Source organism: Coffea eugenioides, chromosome 1 (genome assembly GCF_003713205.1).
Source record: "Coffea eugenioides isolate CCC68of chromosome 1, Ceug_1.0, whole genome shotgun sequence".
NCBI lineage: Eukaryota > Viridiplantae > Streptophyta > Magnoliopsida > Gentianales > Rubiaceae > Coffea > Coffea eugenioides.
Window position 1 is genome coordinate 6900415 of NC_040035.1, and position 25580 is coordinate 6925994.

At 40.4% G+C, this 25580-nt stretch overlaps 3 protein-coding genes across 3 annotated transcripts; 1 reads left to right on the plus strand and 2 right to left on the minus strand.

Annotated features, from left to right (window-relative positions):
- Positions 1-3018: 3018 nt before the first annotated feature.
- LOC113766732 (MDIS1-interacting receptor like kinase 2-like) lies at positions 3019-4372 on the minus strand. The gene is made up of 3 exons (XM_027310892.1): positions 4147-4372; positions 3787-4020; positions 3019-3606 (listed from the first exon to the last, which is right to left on the minus strand). Exons 1-3 carry the CDS (start codon positions 4370-4372, stop codon positions 3227-3229), a joined length of 840 nt encoding a protein of 279 aa, XP_027166693.1. The 3' UTR covers positions 3019-3226.
- Positions 4373-9356: 4984 nt separating this feature from the next.
- Positions 9357-9836, plus strand: LOC113766749. Its single transcript, XM_027310907.1, has one exon. It carries the CDS (start codon positions 9357-9359, stop codon positions 9834-9836), a length of 480 nt encoding a protein of 159 aa, XP_027166708.1.
- A 3611-nt stretch (positions 9837-13447) lies between these two features.
- On the minus strand, positions 13448-15914 carry LOC113766756 (MDIS1-interacting receptor like kinase 2-like). Its single transcript, XM_027310914.1, has 4 exons — positions 15110-15914; positions 14652-15026; positions 14247-14534; positions 13448-14163 (listed from the first exon to the last, which is right to left on the minus strand). The coding sequence occupies exons 1-4, from the start codon at positions 15912-15914 to the stop codon at positions 13448-13450; spliced, it is 2184 nt and encodes a 727-aa protein (XP_027166715.1).
- Between the last annotated feature and the right edge of the window lie 9666 nt (positions 15915-25580).

Sequence of the window (25580 nt, forward strand, 5' to 3'; positions counted from 1 at the left end):
ACCTGAAACTCTCTCTCTCCCTCTCGGCCAGCCATAACAAAAATTTTCCAGCGAGATCTCCATTAAAGCTTCCAACTTTCTTTCTTAATTCCATGGAAAATGCACTATATCTTATAACTAACATGTCATGAGACTTATGACATATGTTCTTGGAAAGAAAATCCATCACAACTCCATATATATATGAAGTTTCAAGTAACTACATCAAGACTGGAATTTTGCCTCTTAAAACTGGAAATTGCATACCAAGACTAAAAATCACATATCAAGGTTTAAAATTTCATATCAAAGTTAGACCATCTCTTATGAAAGCTAGAAATTCATCTCAAAGTTAGAAAACCTCACATCAAAGCTGGAAATTGACCAAACCCAAGCAACAACTTCACCAAACCCTAGCAAAACTATGAAATTACCATAAACATGTTTCATTTAGGTTCAATCATAACATATCTTGCATAAATCTCAAGAAACAAGTCAAAAAAGATGTTATCTAGAAAATTTACCTCAAAACCCCAAGATGACAAGCAATTCAAGAGTTTTCTTCCTCAAATAACTCCACTAAAGGCTCACCTCCAACCTTATCTCAAGGTTTATCGGAGTGGATTAGGGTTTGTCTTTGGATTTTTTCACAAATCAAGCAAGGAAATCAAGTTTTTCTCTCTTCTCTCTCTCTCTCTTAGGTTTTGCCATAGCAAGAAAGAAATGAGTGGTTTTTGGTTTAATTTTGCAAGATAAAGACTAAAAATAGTCTTGGTCAAATATTGGCTTGACGGTTGACAAGTGGTGGCTTATGGTTTCATTCCTATCTCTTTGTCTCTCTTGTATTTTTAATAATCAATCCATCTTGTGTTCCTCTAATTTAGTCCTAATACTTCTAATCACATAATTTCTCTAACACAACACCTGTTCTCGTCCATCAAATATAATGCGCACACCTCACTAATCGGCCAAACTACTTATAATACTCTACGAAACTTAACATGCACCAACTTATAAAAGGAAAAAGAGAAAAATCGTAACTTAACCTTTAAAATCACCATAAAATTAAGACTAGTAAATAGGCAAGTAAAGTAAAATAAAAGAAAAGATAAATTAACTTTTTTCAAAAATAAGAGAAAATCTAAAATAATTTTCGAGTCCTCACAAACTAGGCTGCATTTGGGCTTGGTATTCAATAATTACAAATAATTAAGAAGTTTCAAATCTTTTTTAAGAAAGCATCTGTGAAACTCAATACTGATGCAAGTGTCGTAAGCGGGCGTGCTAGTGGTGGAGGGGTGGTGCGTTCGGCTGAGGGTGATTTAGTGTTTGCCTTTTATAAAGAATTTGGAGATCAAGACGTTCTCTCTGCAGAAGCATTGGCATTGCTGGAGGGCCTACATTCTTGCCAGGACAACAATCTCTCGGGATTCGTAGCGGAAGTGGATTCTAGTACTTTAGTGAGTGTCGTGTCCTCCAAGATGCCATCTCGCTGGCCATTATGCAACATTATTAGGCATATTCAATTCTTGGTGGCGAATTTAGGAGTGTCTTTGGTTCACACGTTCAGAGAAGCAAATGCGGTTGCAGATGCTTTGGCCTCCTTGAACCTACGCTCGGATGTCTGATTCTCAAGTGCTGTAGATCTCTCTTCTAGAGTTCGGTCACTTTTGCAGTTAGATAAGTTGTCCAATCCGTATGTGAGATTATGTACTGTTTCAGGTTAGGTCAGGTCACACGGTCAGTGTAACTTCTCGTTTCATTGCTAATAAAGATCGGATTCATTAAAAAAAAAAAGTCATACGCCTATGGTTGCTGCTTCTTCCCATTATGAACCTTGTACTTTCAGTACTTAGTACTTATACGAAAAAAAAACTAGAGATTTGTCCTACTTTTGGTTGGTGGAGTTTCTTCTGCGTTCACCGACTAAGATGTGAGAATGATGAGTTTAAGTATTAAGAAATCTAGTTGAAAGCTAAAAGACTATATACATACATTCCAGGCCAATGCACAATCTAAAGACTATACACGTGTTGCAATAGCATTATTATGATCATTGCCATATTTGCTTTTCTGAGGCACACAACAGAAAAATTTTTCTTAACGAGAAATTTATGCAAATGCCACCAAATATTAATCCTTTATGATTTTTGTCCCAAGCTAGTGAAAATACAAGACAATTTGGTTTTATGGATCGAACATCCAATGTCTTTATACAAGCATGCTTAGCTATGTCACATCTTCTGCATTATTCCCTTCCTGAAGCACAAAACACTTCTCAACTTTTCTACTTTGAGGCAAGGTTGTCCAGATGCTTTCTTTTGTGCTCCACTGCCACAACCTGGCTCAAGCTTTTTAAAGTATTAGATCCAATATTAGAAGAATTGCAATTTAGGAATGCATAAATCTTGGTATCAAGTTTTGAACATGAAATTCATTCTAAGGAACGCTCTGACTCAATACTGGACTTAGGGCCTTTTACTCAAAGGGTGTAATAATTTTACATCACGCTTCTTATGTTCAGTTTGTAGACTTTTCGTACAACTAATTGTTCGCTATAAATTAATAGACATGCACCAACTCAATATTTGAAAAATAAAATAAAAAATTGTCTACACTTGTGATTTACTGTGTCCTGTATTTATTCGTTCATCTAATTGTATAGAATTGCCCAATTGGTAATATTACCCATAAGACGACAATATGTACATTCTAATAAGCCAATAATGGAATACATTAAAACTATCGAATGAATATTGGGTTTGCAAGCAATTCATGTGACTAACCATATGAGAGAAGTTCAATGTTAATCAAACAAAATTTACACAATAAAAAAGATTTATAAAAAGAAATAAGAACAACATCATATAATATGTGTTATTTTAAAGTTCCATTGTAGAATTGGTGAGGGCAATTTGAAAATTCAATGCTTTTGGAGGGGCAATTGTGGAGATAGATTGAATATTATGAAAATTCAGGGGGCAAGAGCGAGACAATAATAAAAAATATAGACCTTTTTAAAGTTAATCTATAATTTTTCATAAGTCAGGGGGTACAATTGCAATGCTTGGAGTCAACATATCCCCGCCCAGCTCAAACTAGAACTTCACCCCTGCATGCTTTGACACTTATATTGCTATTTTTTCTTACAAGGGATCATTGCAAAATTTTCCCCAAATTTAGAGTTGCAGACAACAAAATTTGACAATTTTGGATAGAGGAAGGAAAGATACTTACACAGAGAAGTTCAAACATTTGTCATTTGCAGGTCCAGAAGTTGTCCAATTGTAACTATTGGGAATACGTTGAATTGAGATGGTATTTCCTTTAACAGTTGGACACACACTTGCTTCATTGTTGGCCTCAGCAGAGGATTGGGTTCTATACATGATAATGCTAGCTTTGCCACCAAGGTCACTTGTTTTGACTCTTGCTTACTTGGAGCTGAAAGTCGAGGATCCACAATGTCTTTCAACAGTATATCATATGCTGTTGAAGTGGATGATGATGCCGACAATGTGGACAATATGAAATCAGCTGGATGCTTACCCATGATCACTTCTAAAGCTAATACTCCAAAACTATAAACATCACATTTTTCATTTACTTCCATGGTAAAAGCAAGTTTTGCAATTCACAAAAAAATAATCACTTTAGACTATGGTGCAAATGAATCCCTTTAGAGTATTGAATCATAATCCAAAAGCATAAATTGCTTTGCTCATGCTAGCATTATGTAATTATGGATTAGTTGAAAAAGAGAAGGTAAAGCGAAAATTGGATTTGTTTGAGCAAAGAAGAGCATACCTGGAGCAGCATATCCATAAGTTCCAGCAAATGAAGTCCAATGAGATGAATCAGGCATCAAGATTCTTGCAGTACCAAAATCAGAAATATGGGCTTGATACTCAGAGTCTAACAAAATATTTTTGCTAGATATATCTCGATGGATTATGGAAGGCGAACAATTCTGGTGCATGTAAGATAATGCATTTGCCACATCCTTAACAATACTTACCCTCTTGATCCATTCGCACTGGGCTGCTGTTTCATCATTGCTCAATGAGGAGGGTATTTCCAGCTCGGCCAGAGCTGGGGTTCCGCCCTGTGTCTCTTCGGTTCCGACCGCTTCGGCCTCTCACCATCGGGAATTGACTTCGGCCTTACTGCCTCGGCCAAGGCTTTCCCTCATTAAGCCGAAGTGAAGTATAATGCCCTGGCAACCGGAGTTGTGGAACGTGATCTCTGACACTTCTGATAAAGCTGCTCTGACATGCGCCGCCTGACACATGACTGTTCCGGCGCACCTTTCCGCAGAGCCCATCAAGTCACCTTGATACGCTGACCCTGCCAGATCTTTAGGGACCTGTGCAAGCAGTCCTCTCCTGTCCATCCTCTATAAATACTCAAAACTTCTACTGAGAAGGGGGACGAATTTCTTGGTAAAACCCGCATTGATTCTCTCCATTAAATTATTTTCCAATTCCGAACTGACTTAAGTTTCGGAGTTCTACCGGGGGATTCAGCCCCTCCTGTATCTTAAGCAGGTGACCGAGACCGCTGTGACCTCTCCAGCTGCAACACCCCCAGCTTTCAGCTCACTCTAGCCGGTCAGAATTCTCCTCTTCAATTGGCGCCGTCTGTGGGAACGCGAAGACATCAGAGAATGAAGCCTACGCGTTCTAGGAGCAGGAAAGCATTCTCCAAGGCCACCTCTAAGGTAGCTTCCCTGACCAGGTCTTTATCAAGAGGGTTCTTGGGCCGACGACCTGAGGAACCTCGGCCCATGGAGAGAGCCGGGGTGGATTACCAGAGGGCTCCACCCTTCACCGATGACATCAACGAGGAGAGACTTCCTCCCAACTTCAAGCTTCCCTCGACACCGTCTTATGACGGCCGAGGTGATCCGGAAGACCACATTCATGCCTTCATCTCGGCCTTCCGCCTATATTGCATCCCTGATCCCGTCATATGCCGGGCTTTTCCGGTATTCCTCCAGGGAACAGCTCGAAAATGGTTCTGGGGTCTAGAACCTAGGAGCATTTCAACCCTGGGGGAACTAGTGGAGAAATTTCTTCACCGTTTTGTCTCCTCCCGACCGACGACCCGGACCTCGGCTTATCTGTTGAATATGCAGCAGAACCCGGGGGAATCACTTCGGTCGTATGTCCAGAGGTTCCACGAAGAAAGCGTGCAGATACCTAACCCTAATGAGCAGGTCACCATTGCCGCTTTCACCCATGGGCTCGTTGCCGGGGTATTCAACACGGGGATCCACAAGAAGTATCCCCGTTCACTCCACGAATTGTGGTTGAAGGTCGAGAAGGGCATCCAGGCTGAAGACCTCAACCGCATGAAGAAGGAGGTCCAAGCCGCTCGCCCGAAGATAGACCCAAGGAAGGGGAAAGATTTTGGCCGAAATGAAGTGGGCTCAGGGAGTGCCTTCCAAAGTCCCAGCCGAGACCGCCGTAGCGTTTTCGACAGGATTTCCAAGGGGAAGCCACCCATCCCTGAGTCCGAGTTAACCCCCCTGAACACCACCCGGTCCCGGGTGTTGTCTGTGATGGAGCAGAACAACCTTGGGAAGGCCCCTCCCAAGATGTTTAGCAGCAGGGATAAGAGGAATCCGAACCTCTATTGCCTGTATCACCGGGACACCGGCCACGAAACCGAGGACTGCAACGACCTCAAAAGGGAAATCGAGAACCTCATCAGACAGGGACACCTGAAGCAGTTCGTCCGCCGAGGTGGCGGCCAACCTCGTAATGAACCTCGACGTGACCACCGGGGTGATCAACGCCGAGACGAAAGGCAAACATCAAGAAGCAGTTGTAGGCCCCCGGAGGATCCTAGGGAGACAAAAATGCCTCCCCGAGACGGATCCTCAGGTCACGGGTTAGGGTATGGATCCAACATAGCCGGGGTCATCAATACAATTGCCGAGATCCGGCGGGAGGAGACAGTCAAAACTCCCGGAAGAGGACCTACAGGCAAACCAACCCGGATAAGGCCGAGACAAGTTCTCGCCTATCCGAGGTGATCACCTACGGGCCTAGTGATCCCGTCCAGGCTGCCTCCAGCAGTCATGAAGCCTTGGTGATTGAAATCCTCACCAATAACTACATCGTGAAAAAGGTCTACATTGACCCGGAGAGCTCAATTGACGTCATGTACTTCCGTACCTTTGAGAGTCTTAAGCTGGCCAGGGAGAGCATGACCCCGGTAAGAACCCCTCTTGTCGGGTTCGGGGGACACATCGTGCACCCCGAAGGGATGGTGACTTTGACAGTAACTGTAGGGCGTCACCCCCGCTGCAGAACCATCCCCGTCAACTTCGCAGTAGTCAAGGCTGACTCCCCATACAACTTACTACTCGGCCGACCTACACTTAACGCCTTACGGGCAGTGTACTCCACTTACCACTTAAGCTTCAAGTTTCCTACTCCTGCGGGAGTGGCCGAGGTCAGCAGCGACGTCTGCGCTGCCCGAGAATGCTACCTCGCCACTCTACAAGCAGCCTCCCCATCAACCTCCGGGGCACGGCCCGAGAAGAGGTCAAATATCCTCACAATAGATAGCATTGATCTTCAACGAGCTGAGAAGATCCCGAGGCTGGAGACTGGGGATGAGGTGGAAGAATTCCCTCTGGACCCCACGAAGCCTGATCAGATAGTTCGCGTTGGTACCCGACTGCCCGGTCCTGTTAAAAGAGGCATGGTAGACCTCCTCAGAGAGTACCGGGACGTCTTCGCTTGGGCCGCGGAGGAGGTTCAAGGAGTTCCGCATCACCTCATGATACATGAGTTGAACGTCGATCCCCAAGTCCGCCCGGTCAAACAAAAAAGAAGGCACCTCGGCTCTGATCGCAGCCGAGCTGTGGGCGAGGAGGTAGACAAGCTCCTCCCCGCGAAGATCATCCGGGAGATCCAATATCCAACCTGGTTGTCCAACCCGGTCATGGTAAAGAAGGACATCGGGGCCTAGAGAATGTGCGTCGACTTCACCGACCTCAATAAGGCTTGTCCCAAGGATTGCTACCCCTTCCCCAAGGTCGACACCTTGGTGGACTCGGCGATGGGTTATGAAATCCTCTGCTTTTTTGATGCCTTCAAAGGATATCACCAGATTGGAATGAGTCCGGAGGATCAGGAGAAAACTGCCTTCTACACTGACAAAGGCACATATTGTTACATCACCATGCCTTTCGGGTTGAAGAACGCCGGGGCCACGTATCAACGCTTGGTTAACCAAGCTTTTAAATCTCAGATCGGCCGGACTATCGAGGCCTATGTGGATGATATCCTTCTTAAAAGCCAGACGACTTTAGCATTTCTTGCCGACCTGAAAGAAGTCCTGGAAGTCTTTCGGGAGACACGAATGATGTTGAACCCCAAGAAATGTGTTTTCGGGGTCACTTCGGGAAAGTTCCTAGGCTACCTAGTTTCCAGACGGGGTATTGAAGCAAATCCGGACAAGGTGAGGGCCATCCAAGAAATGTCCTCACCACGGTGTGTCCGCGATGTCCAGAGACTGACGGGGCGGTTGGCCGCCCTGAACCGGTTCTTATCGCAGTCAGCCTCCAAGGCACTGCCATTCTTCAAAGTCCTCAAGAAAGCTGACAAATTTTCCTGGACGGAAGAGTGTCAACAGGCGTTTGAGCAGTTAAAGGATTACCTCAACCACCTCCCAACACTCACCTCACCTCGCCCAGGGGACAAGTTATGCTTGTACTTGTCCGCTGCAGCTGAAGCTGTGAGTGCCGTACTGATAAGGGAGGAAGGTGTCCAAACACCTGTTTATTATGTCAGCCGAGTTCTCCGAGGTCCGGAGACCAGGTACACTCAGGCGGAGAAACTTGTGCTGGCCTTAATTCATGCAGCTCGTAGGCTTAAGCCCTACTTCTTGGCCCATCACATCTGTCTGAGGACAGATCAACCACTTCGGCATGTCCTGTCGCGACCGGAGGCCTCTGGACGCCTCACCAAGTGGGCCATCGAGCTGGGAGAATACGACTTATCTTATGAGCCCCGCACGGCAATTAAAGCCCAGGCTCTCGCGGATTTCCTGGCCGAGCTTACTTTTGAGGAAGTGAATGAGACCATCCCGGCTACTACCCAGGCTGCCACCTCGTCCACCGCCGAGCCCCAGCGATGGACCTTGCATGTGGATGGCTCATCCAATAGTGAGGGTAGTGGAGCCGGCTTGCTCCTCGAAGACCCCCAAGGAGAAATATGCTCATACGCCTTGAGGTTTGATTTCGCTACTTCAAATAACGAAGCCGAATACGAGGCAGTTATTGCCGGACTCCAGCTTGCCCCCAAGCTCGGCGCCGGGCACATCTTGGTTTACAGTGACTCCCAACTCGTAGTGTGCCAGATATTGGGTGAATATGAGGCCAGAGAGGAGGTCATGCATAGCTACCTCTCCAAAGTCCACCAATTGATCACACACTTCGAATCTTTTGAAATCCAGAGGATACCACGATCTCAGAACAAACGAGCTGACGCCCTCTCTCGACTCGCCTCCACCTCGTTCTCTAACTTGAACAGGTCGGTACTTGTGGAAGTTTTAGCCGAGCCGGGATACATAGAGGAATTAGTATGCCCAGTCTACCCCGGGGACACCTGGATGGGCCCCTTGGTCCGATTTCTTAGTCGGGGGAACTCCCTGATAACCGAGCTGAGTCGAGGAAACTCCAGCGTAAAGCAGCTCGGTATGTCCTTCGACAAGATCTCTTGTACAAAAGATCCTACCTCGGCCCGTGGCTACGATGTATCACACCAGAGGAGGGTGAACGGATCCTCCAGGACATACATGAAGGACTCTGCGGAGCTCACGTCGGCTACCGAATGCTCGTCAAAAAGGCGTTGTTGCTTGGGTATTTCTGGCCCACCATGAGGGTAGATGCCCAGATCATGGTTCTTAGTTGTCCTTCTTGCCAGCACCACGCCCCTGAGCATCACCAGTCGACCAACCTCATGATCCCCATCACCTCGCCATGGCCGTTTGAACAATGGGGGACTGATATAATCGGCCCATTCCCCAGAGCCCCTGGTAATTATGCTTATGTGGTAGTGGCGGTGGATTACTTCACCAAATGGGTAGAAACCGGGCCCCTGAAGAGTATCACTGGGGCAGCTGTTCAGAAATTTTTCTGAAAAAACGTGGTTTGTCGCTTCGGCCTGCCTCGGGTGGTCATCTCGGATAACGGCAAATAGTTCGCTGATAATCCCTTCAAGGCGTGGTGTGAAAACCTTGGAATCAAACAACATTTCACCTCGGTTGGACACCCCCAGGCCAATGGACAGGCCAAAAATTTCAACCGCACTCTCCTCCATGGCCTCAAAACTAGGTTACATCGAGCCGGATCGTCCTGGATGGAGGAGCTTCCAAGTGTGTTGTGGTCTTACAGGACCACCCCGAGGTCGGCAACCCAAGAGACCCCGTTCTCTTTAACCTATGGGTCCGAAGCGGTCGTCCCAGCCGAGTTCATCACGCCGAGCCCAAGAATGACTGCGTATGCAGCCGAAGCCAATGAAGAAGAGCGGCGGATTGACCTCGACCTTGCCGAAGAAAAGTGTGACATGGCGGCAGCCAAAGTCGCTATTTACAAAAATATCCTAGCTGGTTATTATAATGCCTGTGTAAAACACCTACAGTTCAGTCCGGGAGACCTAGTGCTCCGGAAGAATTCGGTTAGCCGAGCTGAACCTCATGAAAAACTCAGTCCTAAGTGGGAGGGACCCTACCGTGTTGTCGAGTCCAGCCAAAATGGATATTGTAAATTAGCCTACCGAGATGGTTCTCGGGTGCCCCGAACTTGGCACGCTGAGAACCTCAGATTGTATCACCCCTGAAGGGTATGTACTCTACTATTTATTCAACTCATCTGTTATTTCTTCCTTGGAATTATTTCATGCTATCCTAAGTGAAAAAATAAGGGGACAGAACGTGTATATTAGCTGAGACTGAGCAAAAGGAAAGTGAAAATTTAAAGTCATTGTATTAATGAAACAAGTTACATAGTACCGAGGTCGGGTACGAACCCGTTACCTCGGTGACTTAACAAAAATAAGCCTAAGCCTACGCACCCCCTGCCCCGGCTTCCTGGTTGTCCCCAGTTGCCTCAGCCTCGCCGCCTCCGCCATCAGCGCCGTCGTCATCTCCGCCATCACTGCCGACGTCGTCGCCTTGGAGTTCGGCCCCGTCCAGATCAAACTCGGCTAGCCATTTGTTGACTCCTCTTTCACCTCGGCCAGATCTCTTCCAGTCCGGATGCCTTCCGCCATGCGGTCGAATAGTTCCTTGGCATCCTCGTTAAAATTGTCCTTGTCGTGAAGGGACTCTAGCTGTTCCGGACTGAGGAAGGGAGCCGCTTCATGAACGGCCGAGGTGTATCCGAACATGAAGCTCGGCAGGGTTAGCTCTTCAAGATCCTTGAGGAAACCCTCCGATTTCCGGAAGGCCTCCAGAGCCGAAGTCCCCGCCTCTTCAATGGCCGCCTTGGTCGATTCTTCCTCCTGAGCCCGTCTATCTTTTTCTTCGGCAAGGGCAGTCATTAAGGAGTTCTTGGTAGTTTCGGCCTGTTCTCGGGCTGCCTCGGCCTTATCACGTTCCTGCTCGGTGGCTTTCAGTTTCTCCTCCAGCTCGGCCACCTTCTTCTCCAGCTCAGACGAAGGCTGATAGTTCTCGATCAGCTTAGTGTAGCGTTGAGTCAGTTCGGCGAGGAAAGCCGTGGTGGAAGCCCAGGAGACGGAGGCACTTTGCATCAGTTCGCCTGGAGTGAGTTTCCTGGCATAGGTATTATCCCTGGGCAGAACTGAATGGACTAGAAGCTCCTGAGCGACCAACGGATTCTTGCAGCGGTCGTTCACGTTGAGCTCCCACTCCGGACACCATTGAGCGGCGGAGTGCCTCTTGTCCTCCCCGGCCTCTTGTGAAGGCACGTTGTGAAGATTGAAAAGAGAGGACCCCGTCACTGGAACTAAGGGAAATGCCGTTGTCCCTCTGCCCCGAGGTGGAGAAGCTATAGTTATCCCTCTGATGGGCACTCCAACTGGAATGGCCGAAGCACGGCCCACTCCGGCCGGAATTGCAGAGGTGCGAGAGCCCTCCCCGATGATTATCATGGGATACCTTCGGCTCGTCGTGCCCGTGGTAGTTTGGGCCGGGGTCGACTTCTTCTTCGGCCGAGTGGACGGTTCGGCCGTGTCCTTGCCCTTGGACGGCCTCTTGTTTACCCCAGAAGGCCCCGCATTGATCAGGTCTGAAACCTTCGTCACTGCAAAGTATAGAGGGAGAGTTAGTTAGAATCAAGGAAAAATAAACGAAGTAAGGAGTAAGGAAGTACAATGTTTTTCAAGCCTATTAGAATAGAAAGGCGTACGATCCGGACTGATGAGAGCTCGGCTGATACCGCCGTCAACAAGAACTGCCTCGGGAAAATCCCAGCAGTTGATCCAAAGGCCCGACCCCGTCAGCTTTCTGAAGTTGCCCTCTTCCAATTTACCCGGAGAGGTCTCTTTGATCGGGGTAGGGGGCCTCCACCAGAACCCTCTGGGGAAGTCACCAGCCGGGACAAAAATGAAGTTCCTCTTCCACTCCTTGATGGAAGAGGGTGCATCAACCACTAACTTCGGGACCTTGTTCTCGAAGTAGTACCATCCCTTTTCAGTCCCACTATTCTTGAGTGAGTAGCAGCGACGGAAGAGATTGACTGTGGGAGTTATCTCCTGATGTCGGCACAACACCTGGAAGCCGACCAGGACCCGGATCGTATTAGGGGTGAGCTGAGTGATTCTCACTCCCCAATATCTCAGACAGTCCCGGAGAAACCTTGTGGTCGGTATTCTTAGCCCGGCCTCCAACTGGTCGAGGTATATGGCCACTCTACCTCGGGGAGGGAGCTCGGCTGACTGGTTCGGCTGAGGGGTGTAAATGCTGTAGTCCCTCCTCCAGGGATACTGACGGACCACTTCGGCAATCATAGCTTGAGTCATCACACTGCCGAACTGAGGAACAATGCCGTAGTCAATTGCCGACAAGTTCGGAGGGGTGGTAGGTTCTTGCACTCTCACGTTCATAGGAACTTCGTCGCCGAGGTCATCGTTGAAGAGGACCTCCGCTTCGACTTCGGTTCCCTCGCTTTCCTCCTGGGGTGTCCCAACCTGATGAGACGCTTCGGCCCCCCCTTCCCCGGCCTCAGAAACCGTTCTCTCTTCGGAAGGCTCAGGCCTCTCTGCTTCGGTGAAGTCGAGCCTCACCGTCTCTCTATGAGTACGGGCTGTCCTAACCATTGCTAAAGAGGGAGAAATGAAGAGGAAGAAGTGAACTTACTCAGGATGTGGTTTAAGAGATTGCCGAAGTGAAAAGACGAGGAAACAGAGCTCTGGGGTGATTCTTGATTTCTGGTAAAGAGTAAAACGGTAAAAGGGGACTCCTATTTATAGGCTAACAGGGAGAAGATGAAAGGACAGAACCTTTGGGATTCTCGAGGGCACAGCCTCTCTCCTCATTTAATGAGAACACTGTTCATCTGACCGTTGATTTCACGTCCATCCGTGGAGTCATCATTAAAGCTGACAGCCGTCCTTTCACCCCTTATCCGGTCTCATCCGCGCGGTCATGACGTGTCCCCAACACTCCGTGTCTTACACCCTTATCAGCCCCGGGAAGTAGCCACTTCGGGATACCACGACCTCGCCCTTCCCGAGGCTTGGGGGGCTTAGTGAGGAGGGCATTTCCAACTCGGCCAGAGCTGGGGTTCCGCCCTGTGTCTCTTCGGTTCCGACCGCCTCGGCCTCTCACCATCGGGAATTGATTTCGGCCTAGTTACTGCCTCGGCCAAGGCTTTCCCTCATTAAGCCGAAGTGAAGTATAATGCCCTGGCAACCGGAGTTGTGGAACGTGATCTCTGACATCTCTGACACTTCTGATAAAGCTGCTCTGACATGCGCCGCCTGACACATGACTGTTCCGGCGCACCTTTCCGCAGAGCCCATCAAGTCACCTTGATACGCTGACCCTGCTAGATCTTTAGGGACCTGTGCAAGCAGTCCTCTCCTGTCCATCCTCTATAAATACTCAAAACTTCTACTGAGAAGGGGGATGAATTTCTTGGTAAAACCCGCATTGATTCTCTCCATTAAATTATTTTCCAATTCCGAACTGACTTAAGCTTCGGAGTTCTACCGGGGGATTCAGCCCCTCCTGTATCTTAAGCAGGTGACCGAGACCGCTGTGACCTCTCCAGCTGCAACACCCCCACCTTTCAGCTCACTCTAGCCGGTCAGAATTCACCTCTTCACTCAACAAGTGCATCAAGCTTCCCCCTTCCAAGAATTCATAAACCAAGAAAGTGTGTTGTACATGTGAACAGAATCCATACAGCTTCACGATGTTGCGATGCCTTATATTTGTTAGTGCACGGATCTCATTGGCGAAATCTTTTGGTCTCCTCAAGGCACCATCATCCATTCCATGAAGTTTCTTGACAGCAACCACTTGACGGCAACTCTGCTCTAAATACACTTCCAAATCCTCCTGCTCCAATGCAATACTTGGGGTCAAAATTCTCTATTGCATCAATGATGTTTTCATAGACCATTTTCCCATCAAAGCTCCAGACAGAGAACATATTTCTAGTAAATTCCTGAGGCTTATTCTCCATGCTTCTCGTATGTGGCCTTGCACGAATGAAGATGCCCACAACCACGACCAAAAGGAATATGGTTGCTAGTATTGGAGCAACAACTAGAAAGATCATTCTTTTAGTTGTCCTTCTACTAGTGTTCTTTTGAGTTGATTGAGAGCAAGGTTTCAATCCAGTAACACTGCCACATAAACCTTTATTGTTTCTCAAGGAATCAAATGGGGCTTTTTGAAATGCACTAATGTTGGGGAGAGGACCTTCCAACTGATTGTAGGATATATCAATGGAAATCAAACTGAAGCAATGATCAAAGCTTTTTGGGATGGAACCTGATATCCTATTATGCGAAAGATTCATCGTCTCAATGCTTTTCATCTCGCCTAGCTCTAGTGGCAATTTTGATTCCAGCATGTTTTGGCTGAGATCAAGAGTTGCGAGTGAGGGAAGACTTCCTATTTGAGAAGGAATATTTCCAACGAGTGCATTTTGGCTCAAGTTTAAATCCAGCAGTTGTGTGCAATTGCCTATTTGTTCTGGAATTGAGCAACTAAGATTATTGGCCGACAAACTAAGATTTAAAAGCCTAGACATCTGACCAATTCTGTTGGTATATTGCCTGAGAGATTGTTGTTGTGCAGCTTAAGCTCAAGCAACAAGGTCAACTTCCCTAAACTGCCAGGGATCTTCCCATGCAAGTGACTTGAAGAGAGATAAAGTCTTTGCAGACGAGATAGCTCTCCAAGCCCAGTTGGTATTCTGCCAGCAAGATTATTTTTCGAGATTCCCAACGCTGTCAAATTCAGATAGCCACTCCAATTCCAAGACAGCTGACCAAAAAATTTATTATTCCTTAAATCCATAATTTCTACATGTGCATAGATGCCAAATTCTTCAGAGATATTTCCTGATAGTTGGTTGTTAGCGATGCCAATAATTCTTCAACTAGAACAGTTTTTAAAGCTCCTTGGCATAGCACCGACAAAGTTATTTTCATGTACTACGAACCTCGTCAGTGAGCTACCAATGCAGATATTTTGGGGTAAATGACCAGTAAGATAGTTTTGGTCCAGCATTAGCACATTTAAATGTGTAAGATTGTTGAATCCATCTGGAAGAGCACCGCTTAGCTGGTTTTGGAAAATACTAATAAAAGCTAGTGACTTCAACTTCCCCAATTCAGGAGGGATTGCCCCATACAAGTTGTTTTGAGAAAGATCCAAATAATTGAGTTTGGTTAAATTTCCTATGGTCGAAGGAATGTGTCCGGAGAGCTTGTTTCCAAAAAGGGATAATCTAGTGATCTTTTCCAAATTACCAATAGAATTGGGAATCTTGCTGGTGAGATTGTTTTCATCAAATTCAAGATCTTCAAGGGATAAGAGGTTCCCAATTTCTTCTGGAATGGGTCCGGAAAGAAAATTATTGAAAAGAAACAACAATATCAGGTTCCCTAAGTTTCCAATAGATTGCGGGATGGACCCGTGAGCAAGTTCTTCCCAAAAGAGCATTCAATAAGAGATCTGAGTTTCCCAATTTCTTTGGGAATAGGCCCAGAAAGATAATTTTGGAAAAGATACAGCAGAGTCAGGTCACTTAAGTTTCCCATAGAGCGAGGAATCCGACCTGTGAGCGTATTGTTACCCAAAGAGAGTTTCGTCAGAGATTTGAGCTTCCCAATCTCTTCTGGAATCCATCCAGAAAGTTTGTTGCTTTCTAGGTCTAGCTCGGCTAGGCCTGTCAGATTGCCAATTGAAGTAGGGATTGATCCATTGAATGAGTTATAGGAAAGGTACAAGAACCTAAGATTGGTTAGTTGGCTGATTTCAATAGGAATGGCACCAGACAATTGATTTGACCAGAAGGCAAGATAGGTTAGTCTGGAAAGGTTCCCAATGTTGGATGGTATGGTCCCATGGAGTGCATTTTGAGAAAGCTCAATCGTAGTGAGATGGGGTAGAGACGAGAAATTGAGATGATCAAGTGTACCTTTGATGCCAGAACTAGTGATGTTAATTACCGATACTCGTCCGGCTTTGTTGCATCGAACTCCATCCCAGGCACTGCAAGGATTTGCAGAAGATGACCAGGATGACAACTTAGATTGGCTATAATTGTCAAGACTGGCTTTCCATGTTAAAAGAGCTTTCCCTTCACTTCCAGTACTTGATGCCGCATGCATTTGATCAGAAGCAGCATTAATTCCAGAATTGGAGAGCAAGTGAAGGATGACCAAGCATGCAAAAACTAATGTAATTGGACAGATGGAATAATTCAGGGTTGACATATCTGCTGGATGTATGTCACAGTGAAATTCTTAAGAGAAAACTTTTGCTGTAAATCTGATGGCTATTTTTTCACTTGTGCAGGTATTTGTAGAGTTGAACATCCAAGAAAACAATTCTGATTGGAGGTGACTGAAATCCTCTGTCTCTCATTACCATCATCAATCATGCAAAGGTCCGGGCAATACAAAATTTTGACATAGACGCTTGTTTCCATTTTATGATTTAAATTTTCTTTCCCAAATTAATCTCACTATGATACTTAAAATTTAATGCCTTGTTTATAATTCTTGAGGCTAGGTATGTAATACGAGTATTGAACTTTTACTTTTGGAATACCCAAGAAAATGAATCTTAGTAATTTAATTCAGTTCCAATCCCCATGCCTGTAGTTTGCCCAGAAGATTTAAATCTTTGTTGTAAGTGGGGAATATCAAATTTTGCTTATTGGTGAACATTTTTGTCTTCATTTCGAGACTGTCAGATGGTTGATTCTAAAGTATGACAACACTAATAAATCTGGTCTGCAATTTCTTCCCACAGTATATATTTTTGACTTTTTTTTTTTTTTTTGGCCTAACCAGATGAGCACTCAAACAATTGGTTTGCTACAATAATAGAGGACATCCAATCTCTGAGTAGATTGTTTCCAATATGCTCCTTTTGTTTAACAGAAGTAGATAAAAAGGATCTTAGTTGTACACTTGCAGCCCAAGTTTTGAGCAAAACCAGTATGATATGGAATGGGTCTGCCCTCTTCACTTGTACTGATTGCACAATGGTAAAGTGAATTTATTGAGCCTTTGCTCAATTGTATATACTTTTGACACACACACATATATATATATATGAAAGTTATTGTTTGGACAAAAAAAAAAAAGATATGCACACAATATAGAGAGGGTGGGCTTACTTTAAATTCAAACATTATCATCCTTCTCTGAATCACGTAAACTTTTGACTACAAAATTCAATGCCCACTTTTATCATGTGCTCATAGAAGAACTCATATTTTTACTTGTGCCTTTATAGCATGGAATAGAAGAACCCATATTTTTATTTTTAGGCTCATATATACCAAAATATTCAGAAGTTGAATTTAAAGCTGGTCTTTAGTTGACTAGATATATACTTAGCATTTTAGTGAAATCACTAGCCAGCTATAAAAGAAAGCAGAAACGTCTTTATGCCACCAATTACAGCAATCTAGATGCTGATCCAATTTAAGGGTGTTGTTGCCCCATGCAGAAGTTTTCCTGATCCTGTAACACAAGATGAGCAAATTAGAAACGATACAATTAAAAAGTTGAATCAACAACTCCTAAGGCAATGTAGATGAGTCTTTAACTCTTAATGAGAGATGACTTAAGTCGTCTGTCTCTCGTTATCATCATCATTCCCTGCATTTACGTTTCCCACCATTTATGTTTCCCACATATGATGTTTACGTAATAGGCTTTATTTCCTGGGACTTTACCCCTACTCCTACGGCAATCCAGTTGAGTCTTTAACTCTTAACATAACGTCAAGTTTGGGGTTGATTTTGTGAACTAAAGTCTATTCTGAATTTATTTTAGTTTGCAAAGTCTTCTTTGATTCTGAACTCTGTGATTTATTCCTTTCTCTCAGAAAGTGTGGATCGATATTGTGCTTACATTATGTTGTGATACATCTCATCAAACAAAGCAGTAGAATCCCTTGTGGTATAAGAAAGCTACATTGTTCATAAAAATAAGAGAGTTGAAAGAATTATAATAAGCAACTGAAAATTGGAGTGTAGATCGATTTAAGATTAAACTTTTGGATGCCTAAATGAACTGCACATAGCAAGAGTAAATGCACATTAATTCAACAGGTCTTGGGGGCAATAATTAGAATTGGTTAATGGAAGAAATAGACAAGACAGAATGAAGTCGAGTCCTGCATTTCCTTGGCAATTTTATGGTAAGTCACTCTCAATTCAACAATAAACGAAAATTCAAAGTAAATGCAGTCAACAGAAGACTTGGCTTGAGCACCTTCATTGAAGCCAGAAGTTCAACATAATTGCCACTGTTTGTTACTCCCTCTATCCTATTTTGATAGTTTTAGTTTTTTTTTCACACAATTTAAGAAAAAGTAGTTAACTTTATTGAAAAAATAAATTTAGATTGCTATTTTCTAAAATACTCTTACATTAAATAGAGTACAACTTTATATTAATTATTCATAGAAACTTGAATTGATGGTTTATGGGAACTTAAATTGAGGGTCAAGTAACAATCTACATTAAATAGGGTAGTTTATACTACTAACAACCTACATTGAATAAGGGTATTTTAGAGAAATTAAAAGATAACTATATTCTTTAATTGAAAAGCGGACTACAATTTGGGATGGATGAAAAAGGAAAATAGGACTATCAAAGTGGGACGGAGGGAGTAGAATTTTAATCTTATCTTATCTTAAATGTTATAAAGCGGGGATGAATTATGAACCTTGACTTCCCAATTGTTCTGGTTTTAGTGCAATTTTGACGGATATCTATGCCATTTTCTGTCATCGCCATTGACTATATGAGTCGCCTGACGATATTACCCTTTTGTCTTGGGTTTCCCATATTATTTGTGCACTGATTTTGTCCCTTTTGAGTCTTTTGCCACCCCCAGCATGAGTTTTTTTAGACATTGTAATATTCCTTTTATATATATATAAAACTAAATAAATTAAAAGAGTAACCTCTGGTGAAAAGGGGGTTTTCTCTATTATCCTTAGTTGCTTAAATCCTAGCATCAGACACGAGTTTGTGAGTGCGTGTGGATAGGGTACGTAGTTACCAAATTGCAAGGGCTAACTTATCAAACATTAGGGGGAAATTACGGAACTCTGTTCTATTCCTCTTATCTCTTTCTTCTTGTTAGAAAACAGATGTGCTGGTGAGGAAGTGAGAGACGATTCGAACACCAAACATCAGGCATGTTGATAGAAAATCACCACCAGACCAACTACCCATTTGTTGTTATCTTGTCCTTCTTATACTACATATTAGACTTTTTATTCTTATTTTATTTCTTCAAAACAAAATTTATTTGAAATCTTTTAATAACATTTTATTATTCCCCAAACTCTATAAATTATGAAATTGACTTAAAAAATAACATATTACATAATTCTTTTTAAAGGCAAATATTATTCTTAATAAACTTTTGTACTTAAAATTCATAAATAAATTAGATAATTACATATAGATAAAATTTTATACTTGAAATTTGGTAGATTACTAATTAAATTTAGGTTGTTAATTCTTATAAGAATTAATGATTCTATAATAAATTAGACTAAATGAATATTTATTATGACATAAAAAATTATGAAACATAATATTTAAATATATTTAGTGACCCACCGGTTGGACCACTCACCCACTGGTTGAACCAATAACCCGTTGATCCACCTCTTTCACCGGATTCCTCCCTGGGCCGGGTTTAATAACTATGCTCTGAGGAGTTCCAGATAGGACACATCTCTTTAGAAGCCTAATCAAGCAAGTAACTAATAAGTTAATATTGTTTCTTCCTTTCATACTTTGAGTTTGTTAAATTACTATGTTAATTATACGTTAATTAGGAATCACGTGGATGAGATTATTATACAGACTGTTGGTTAGGTTTTGATTTGGATAAAAAAATTTAGCCTTTAATCTTGTTAAGATGAATGATGATGGTAAACAAACTTTAATGGCTTTACAGAAAGAAATAATTGTTAGGAGTCCTATTTATAATCAATTAAGGCCAAAATTTGAAGAAAACTCTAAAGAGTTTGGGTCAAGGTAGGAATCTTCCTTAACATCAAATAGATAACAAAAAGCAGCAAAGAAAAATTTTCGTAACTTTAGAACAATAGAATACTTGGGAGACTAATAAATAAAAAAAAACTTTAAAAAGCAAGAGACAGACCTGCAACCAAAAAAAAAAAAACAGTAGTATCAAAGGCCAAAAAGAAAAGCTTTAGCAAGGCAATTGAATAGAGAGAATAGAAATTTAAGAAAGGAAGAAGAAAGTTCCGATATTAAAGGAGTAGAAAGTAACAATAGGGAAGAATAAACATATCTTATTAATATAATACTCCCTTAGTTCCTATTTAAATGACCCCAATCCAGCGTTCCCTTTTATCTGTCATTTTATCATATCAAGAAAGCATTTCTGAAGTTTTTTTCCAAATTTATCCTTATTTATACTCTCAACTTTCTTGAGTTAAGATTATAAGGAATTAAATGTAGTGTTTATAGCATTAAACGTGAACGTGGTTGAAAGATAAAGCGTAGTTTTTGGAAAGCGAGGTAAAATTTTTATTCAATTTTAGAAACTAACTAACTTTCTTAATCCAAGAGATTCGGTTATAAATTATAATATATTTTTTAAAAATTATCTTAAATAATCTCAACCAGAGATATTCTTTTACTATATAAGTACTTTCTGCCGTAGGCCCTTCAAAGCATAACACCATTGCTGAATCTTGGCAGCTTTTAGCACATAAATAGTTGTTAACTTTGTGCTGTATTCATTTTTTTTTTTTCCGAAACGTTAAGTGATTTTATAGATAATAAACCTTTACAGTTTCAAGTAAAAACTTGAGAGAACTTTACAACCAGTGTACAACCAGTGCCACTTCTTCACCATCTTCTTGGGAAGCATCCACCAACAAATTTATTGCTTTCAGTTTTAACGAAAATTCTGGAAAAACTAATTACTCAAAATTAGTACTAAAAGTCATCTTTCGTAGATCATTAGATTAAATATCATTTATATTATCATTTTGATTTACACCGCATGGGCTGCATTTGCCCACTCGCTAAGGGAGGGAATGCATGGTGGCCATTTCATAGAATTACGCACACTATAAATATCCCCACCTGATATTATTTCCGCAACATTATTGATTTCTTAAAAGTCGAGTGACCAATAAATTTGATTTTCAAGTTATCAACTTTTAATTGCTATTTTGCTGGTATAATGACTTCCTTGAAGCTGAAAATTGACGCTAATTATGCTTTTGGCAATTATGGTTCTAGCAAGGCTGACTGATTCTAGGATGAAATGTCCAATAATATGGTGCGCATTCTGTTGTCTCCTGGAGGACGAGTTTTCATCTAGAAAGATTGCGATTTTGATGGCCAATGGACTTGGGACCCCGCTAATATATGATAACTCGTATGATTTGTCAGACTAACATTTTTGATTGTCAAATAGACTTCGGGTTGCACAATAGGCTCAAGTCCTGAGGTTAGACCAAGTCAGATTGTTAAAATATATTCAATTTGCTCCTCTGCTGATGCATGTACTACAGTACGTAAGAGTATCTATGCTAATTGGAATGTCTTGAAGAATGTTAGTTCTAGGAGGGGAAACAAAGATTTTAGCTTTTTTTTTTTTTTGGTGTCTTTGCCTTGTAGGTTGTAATAGTGCAGGAGCTATGTGAGGAGATTCACCGTTTTCATTCCAGTTTTGCCATTGCAATGGTCGGAATTCTCTTTCCTTCCGACATCTTTAATAAATGAAATGAAACACTTCTGTGAATTTTAGTAGTTGACATGAAACTGTTGTAGAGTAAGGCAAATGTGTTTCCATCTTGTGATGATTTGCAACTAGCAGACCATTAACCGCTATTGATGATTTGCAATGCTGTTGTGGAAATGGTGTTGGCGTCTTAATATCCAACAGTCAAAGAGCCTAGAAAGAGTTAAAAAGATTATCAGGTTTCAGTGATGTCTTATGTTTCAATGCATTATACCATGACCATCAATTCTCAAGAATACTTAACAATTGCATTACATGTTGGACATGGATGTGGTTCATATAGCATGAAAAAATTTCAAGTGGCTTGGATCTTTGAATGGTAATGCATATTATGATGCTAAATTCCGTCACTTTTAACATTTTAATTCAAATTATAAAAGAGTTATATATAATTTTAGAAACTATAGGGGGTTATGTGAAAAATCACTAAATTATAGGGTAGTAAAGTGTATTTTGGCCCATAAATAGTAGATCTTGTGCTGCAAATTGCCATCAGCGCAGGTTTGCCACATCGAAAGAAGCTATGGCGGGGAAAAAAATTGCCAACTCTAGTTTGCAACATTCAAGTGCAAAATTACCTTAATTCTATTGTCATTAAATTGCATATGGCACTTCATTTTTTTTTAACATGTTTCAAAAAATTGTAAAAGAGATTGACTGGTTCTAACAATAAATGTAATGTTAATATCATCACACATAAATTATTCAGAACTTGAAGGAGAATTAGGTTGGGTGGTACGGTGGAAGGAACTATAAGCAGAAGGTACTAGATTTGGAACTTGTTGGAAAAAAAAAAAAATTCGGAACTTGTTGGAAAAAAATCTATGACACTAAAAAATTCAAGACCTTCAAGTTTTTCTCCCAAAAATATGGGATCCACTTACCAAGCTATTGCTATAGGTTTCAAAACAAAAAAGCCGTTGCTATGGGAAATAATGTAATAGCATCCTCTTGACTTTACTACAGAAGAATCTTAAAATCAAAATGAGTTTAAATATATAAAGTAGTAAAACACTTGGCTAGACATGGTCTTATACAAGATCTAAGAACAATGGAGAACTTTGCTAGGAAACAAATCAAAGACAGGAAACGTAATCTTAGGCCCCAAAATTGTGCTCTCTTAAAAGATAGACAGTCATAGGTTCTTTTGTGCATAATATTATAGACTTGTACAATTAGTTGTTTTATGCATTTTGCATAAACAATAGCATACGTTATGTATCAAACTTGATTATGGTTTTCCAAAAGACACTAGTTGACCTTGATTAAGATAATAGAAACCTTGAGCTGTGGTATAGACAGTTACTGGCACACTTTAACTCATGCTATAACTAGCCAATTTTTTATGGACAATGCTTTAGTAACGATAGTTATCGTAACAAAATAGTTTTTACCTGATATATTAGGTTGTTGCACTTTTAGCGACTATTTTATTACTTGTTGAACCTATCCACTTAAATAGGATAACATCTAAAATTAATGAAGTAAATTTTTCATCCAAAATTGTAAGTTAACCGTAATAAATTAGAAACTTTTATACCTCAAAAGGTAAATTGGAATAAATATTAAACTTATTTTTTAAAGAAATAAATTACTACTTTATATCCCAAACATACTTTTTAGAGAGTAAGTTTAGTTCAAATAATAGTAAGTTTTTGTATATATAGTAATTCTTACTTATAACATAGTAAATTTGATTAATGACCAATACTTACTAATTTATGGCACAAACGTACTATTTTACTAAAACACTTATACCAAACCAATACTAGAAAGCTTATTTGAAATAACGATAAGATGTTTATTATTGATTGAAACTTAGTATCTTAATTAGTAAGTACTCGTAATATACTTGTGTAATACATGATTATATATCTAATTTAAAAATTTTTTCTATTTATATATTTTAAAATACTATGAAAAATTTTTCACATAACCTTATAAAAATATGTAATAAAATTTTGTCGTATTATAATTTTGCATAATTTTTGAAAAGTTTTGATAATAATAACAACACATCTTCCTAGTTATATATGGAATATCACTTTTTTATATATCACAATTTTTATAATTTAACACCTATGAATATAATAAGATGATAAATTTTTATTAAATTTACATCTAGGACACGAGAATTAATAAAAGTTAAAGCCCAAACAAAATGAGAAATAGTATAACAATAAAAATGACAAAATTAGTATAACAATTAATATAAGAAAATTAGTATGATCTGGACTTTTTCCTTGGGAGATTGTTTATAAAAATGAGATTCAACAACTAAATGAAAATCACTTTCACATATAATCTATTGTATGATTTAAATTAAATTCAATTCACGTATAAAATGATCCTAAAATAATTAACGCATTATGATACAATATTATTTTAATAACAAATTTTTTTTATTGAAAGTCTCAAAAATCCATGACATGCATATGACAGATATTTTACCATATTTGTATCTCACATCTAATCATTAAAGTTAATTTGAGGAAGAATATTTTTTATAATAGAATTATTTTGAATTTAGTTAACAAGTTGATATTTTTTAAACAATAAAAGGGAAATATTTTGGGAACTTAGTTTTTTATTTTCCCATAATTAAAAATTGCTATATTTTAGTAATTGTTGCCATTGACATTTCATTTTCTAGACTAATTTTTATCAATGTAAAATTAGTTTTATTAGCAATAATTGAAGTTCCATTGGTTCGAGGATTGGCATTCTATTGCTATTATTTTATATGTAAATATTTAACCTAAGTAACAAAATAAATAATAGCTACTTAACAAAAGGAAATAGGTACTCAATTGATGTGTTCAAACTATGAATTCCATTAATGCATCACTGTTAAATTATATTTTCATTTGTAGGAAATCAATATGCATCGTATATTGACTAGAACTAAATTACTGATTATTTAAATAAATCATACCTAAACTCATGATGTAATATGTATTGGATTTGGTCACCTTTCTTTCTTTCAATAACATCTTCCTTTCTATTCCATATATAACTAGGAAGCTGTGTTGTTATTATTATCCAAACTTTTAAACTTTTCAAAAATTTTTAAAATTATTCAAAATTATAATACGACAAAATTTTATTACATATTTTATAAGGTTATGTGAAAAATTTTTCATAATATTTTAAAATATATAAATACAAAAAAATTTTAAATTAGACATATAATCATGTATTATACAGGTATATTACGAGTACTTACTAGCTAAGATACTAAGTTTTAATCATTAATAAAACATCTATCGTTATTTCAAATAATCTTTCTAGTATTGGTTTGGCATAAGTGTTTTAAGTAAAACAGTACATTTGTGCCATAAATTAGTAAGTTTTGGTCATTAATAAATTTACTATGTTATAAGTAAGAATTACTATTTATGTATAAAAACTTACTATTAGTTGAGCTAAATTTACTCTCTAAAAAGTATGTTTGGGATATAAAGTAGTAGTTTATTTATTTAAAAAGCAAGTTTCATATTTATTCCAATTTACCTTTTGAGATACAAAAGTTACTAATTTATTATGGTTAACTTACTATTTTAGATGAGAAACTTACTTCCTTAATTTTAGGCATTATCCTATTTAGGTGGACAGATCCAACAAATAATTAAATGGTCGCTAAACGTATGATAACCTATTATATCAGGTAAAAACTGTTTAGTTACCATAACCATTGTTACTACAGAATGTTTCATTTTTTATTGAAAGATTAGCCCACAATCACTAAAGCAGATGTTCAACATTTACCATTTAATGGTAGCCTTTGCCGTGAAATACCAAAGGAGCTGATTTCATCTCTTTTTTCTATGTTATTAAAACTCATGTACCAATATAAGGCCTCTAGGTGTGAACAAATAGATATTGGTTACTCCAGAAGTGAAAAAAAAAAAAGCGTACTGTGATAGTTCGTGATGATATAACTACTAAGGCAACGTTCAAAACAAAACTGTGCACTAATATTCTAATTATTCGTTATTAAAGAGTAACGAGTAAATGAAAGGTTTCAGTTGCTACAAACATGTGATTGATATTTAGGATGTATGGTACCTTGGCTGATTCTTTGCTTTAGATTAAGATAAGTTGCAGTGATGG

Excerpts from the sequence above, each read along its gene's own strand:
- LOC113766732 (XM_027310892.1), bottom strand. The coding sequence starts at position 4,372 with ATGGACAGGAGAGGACTGCTTGCACAGGTCCCTAAAGATCTGGCAGGG. Across the intron at positions 4,021-4,146 it reads GGAAAGCCTTGGCCGAGGCA|CCCAGTGCGAATGGATCAAG; the intron begins GTAAGGCCGAAG and ends ATGAAACAGCAG. Across the intron at positions 3,607-3,786 it reads TTATGGATATGCTGCTCCAG|AACTTGCTTTTACCATGGAA; the intron begins GTATGCTCTTCT and ends TGTGAATTGCAA.
- LOC113766749 (XM_027310907.1), top strand. The coding sequence starts at position 9,357 with ATGGAGGAGCTTCCAAGTGTGTTGTGGTCTTACAGGACCACCCCGAGG.
- LOC113766756 (XM_027310914.1), bottom strand. The coding sequence starts at position 15,914 with ATGTCAACCCTGAATTATTCCATCTGTCCAATTACATTAGTTTTTGCA. Across the intron at positions 15,027-15,109 it reads TGGGAAGAACTTGCTCACGG|AAGAAATTGGGAACCTCTTA; the intron begins GTCCATCCCGCA and ends GACCCATTCCAG. Across the intron at positions 14,164-14,246 it reads GCACAACAACAATCTCTCAG|AACAAATAGGCAATTGCACA; the intron begins GCAATATACCAA and ends GCTCAATTCCAG.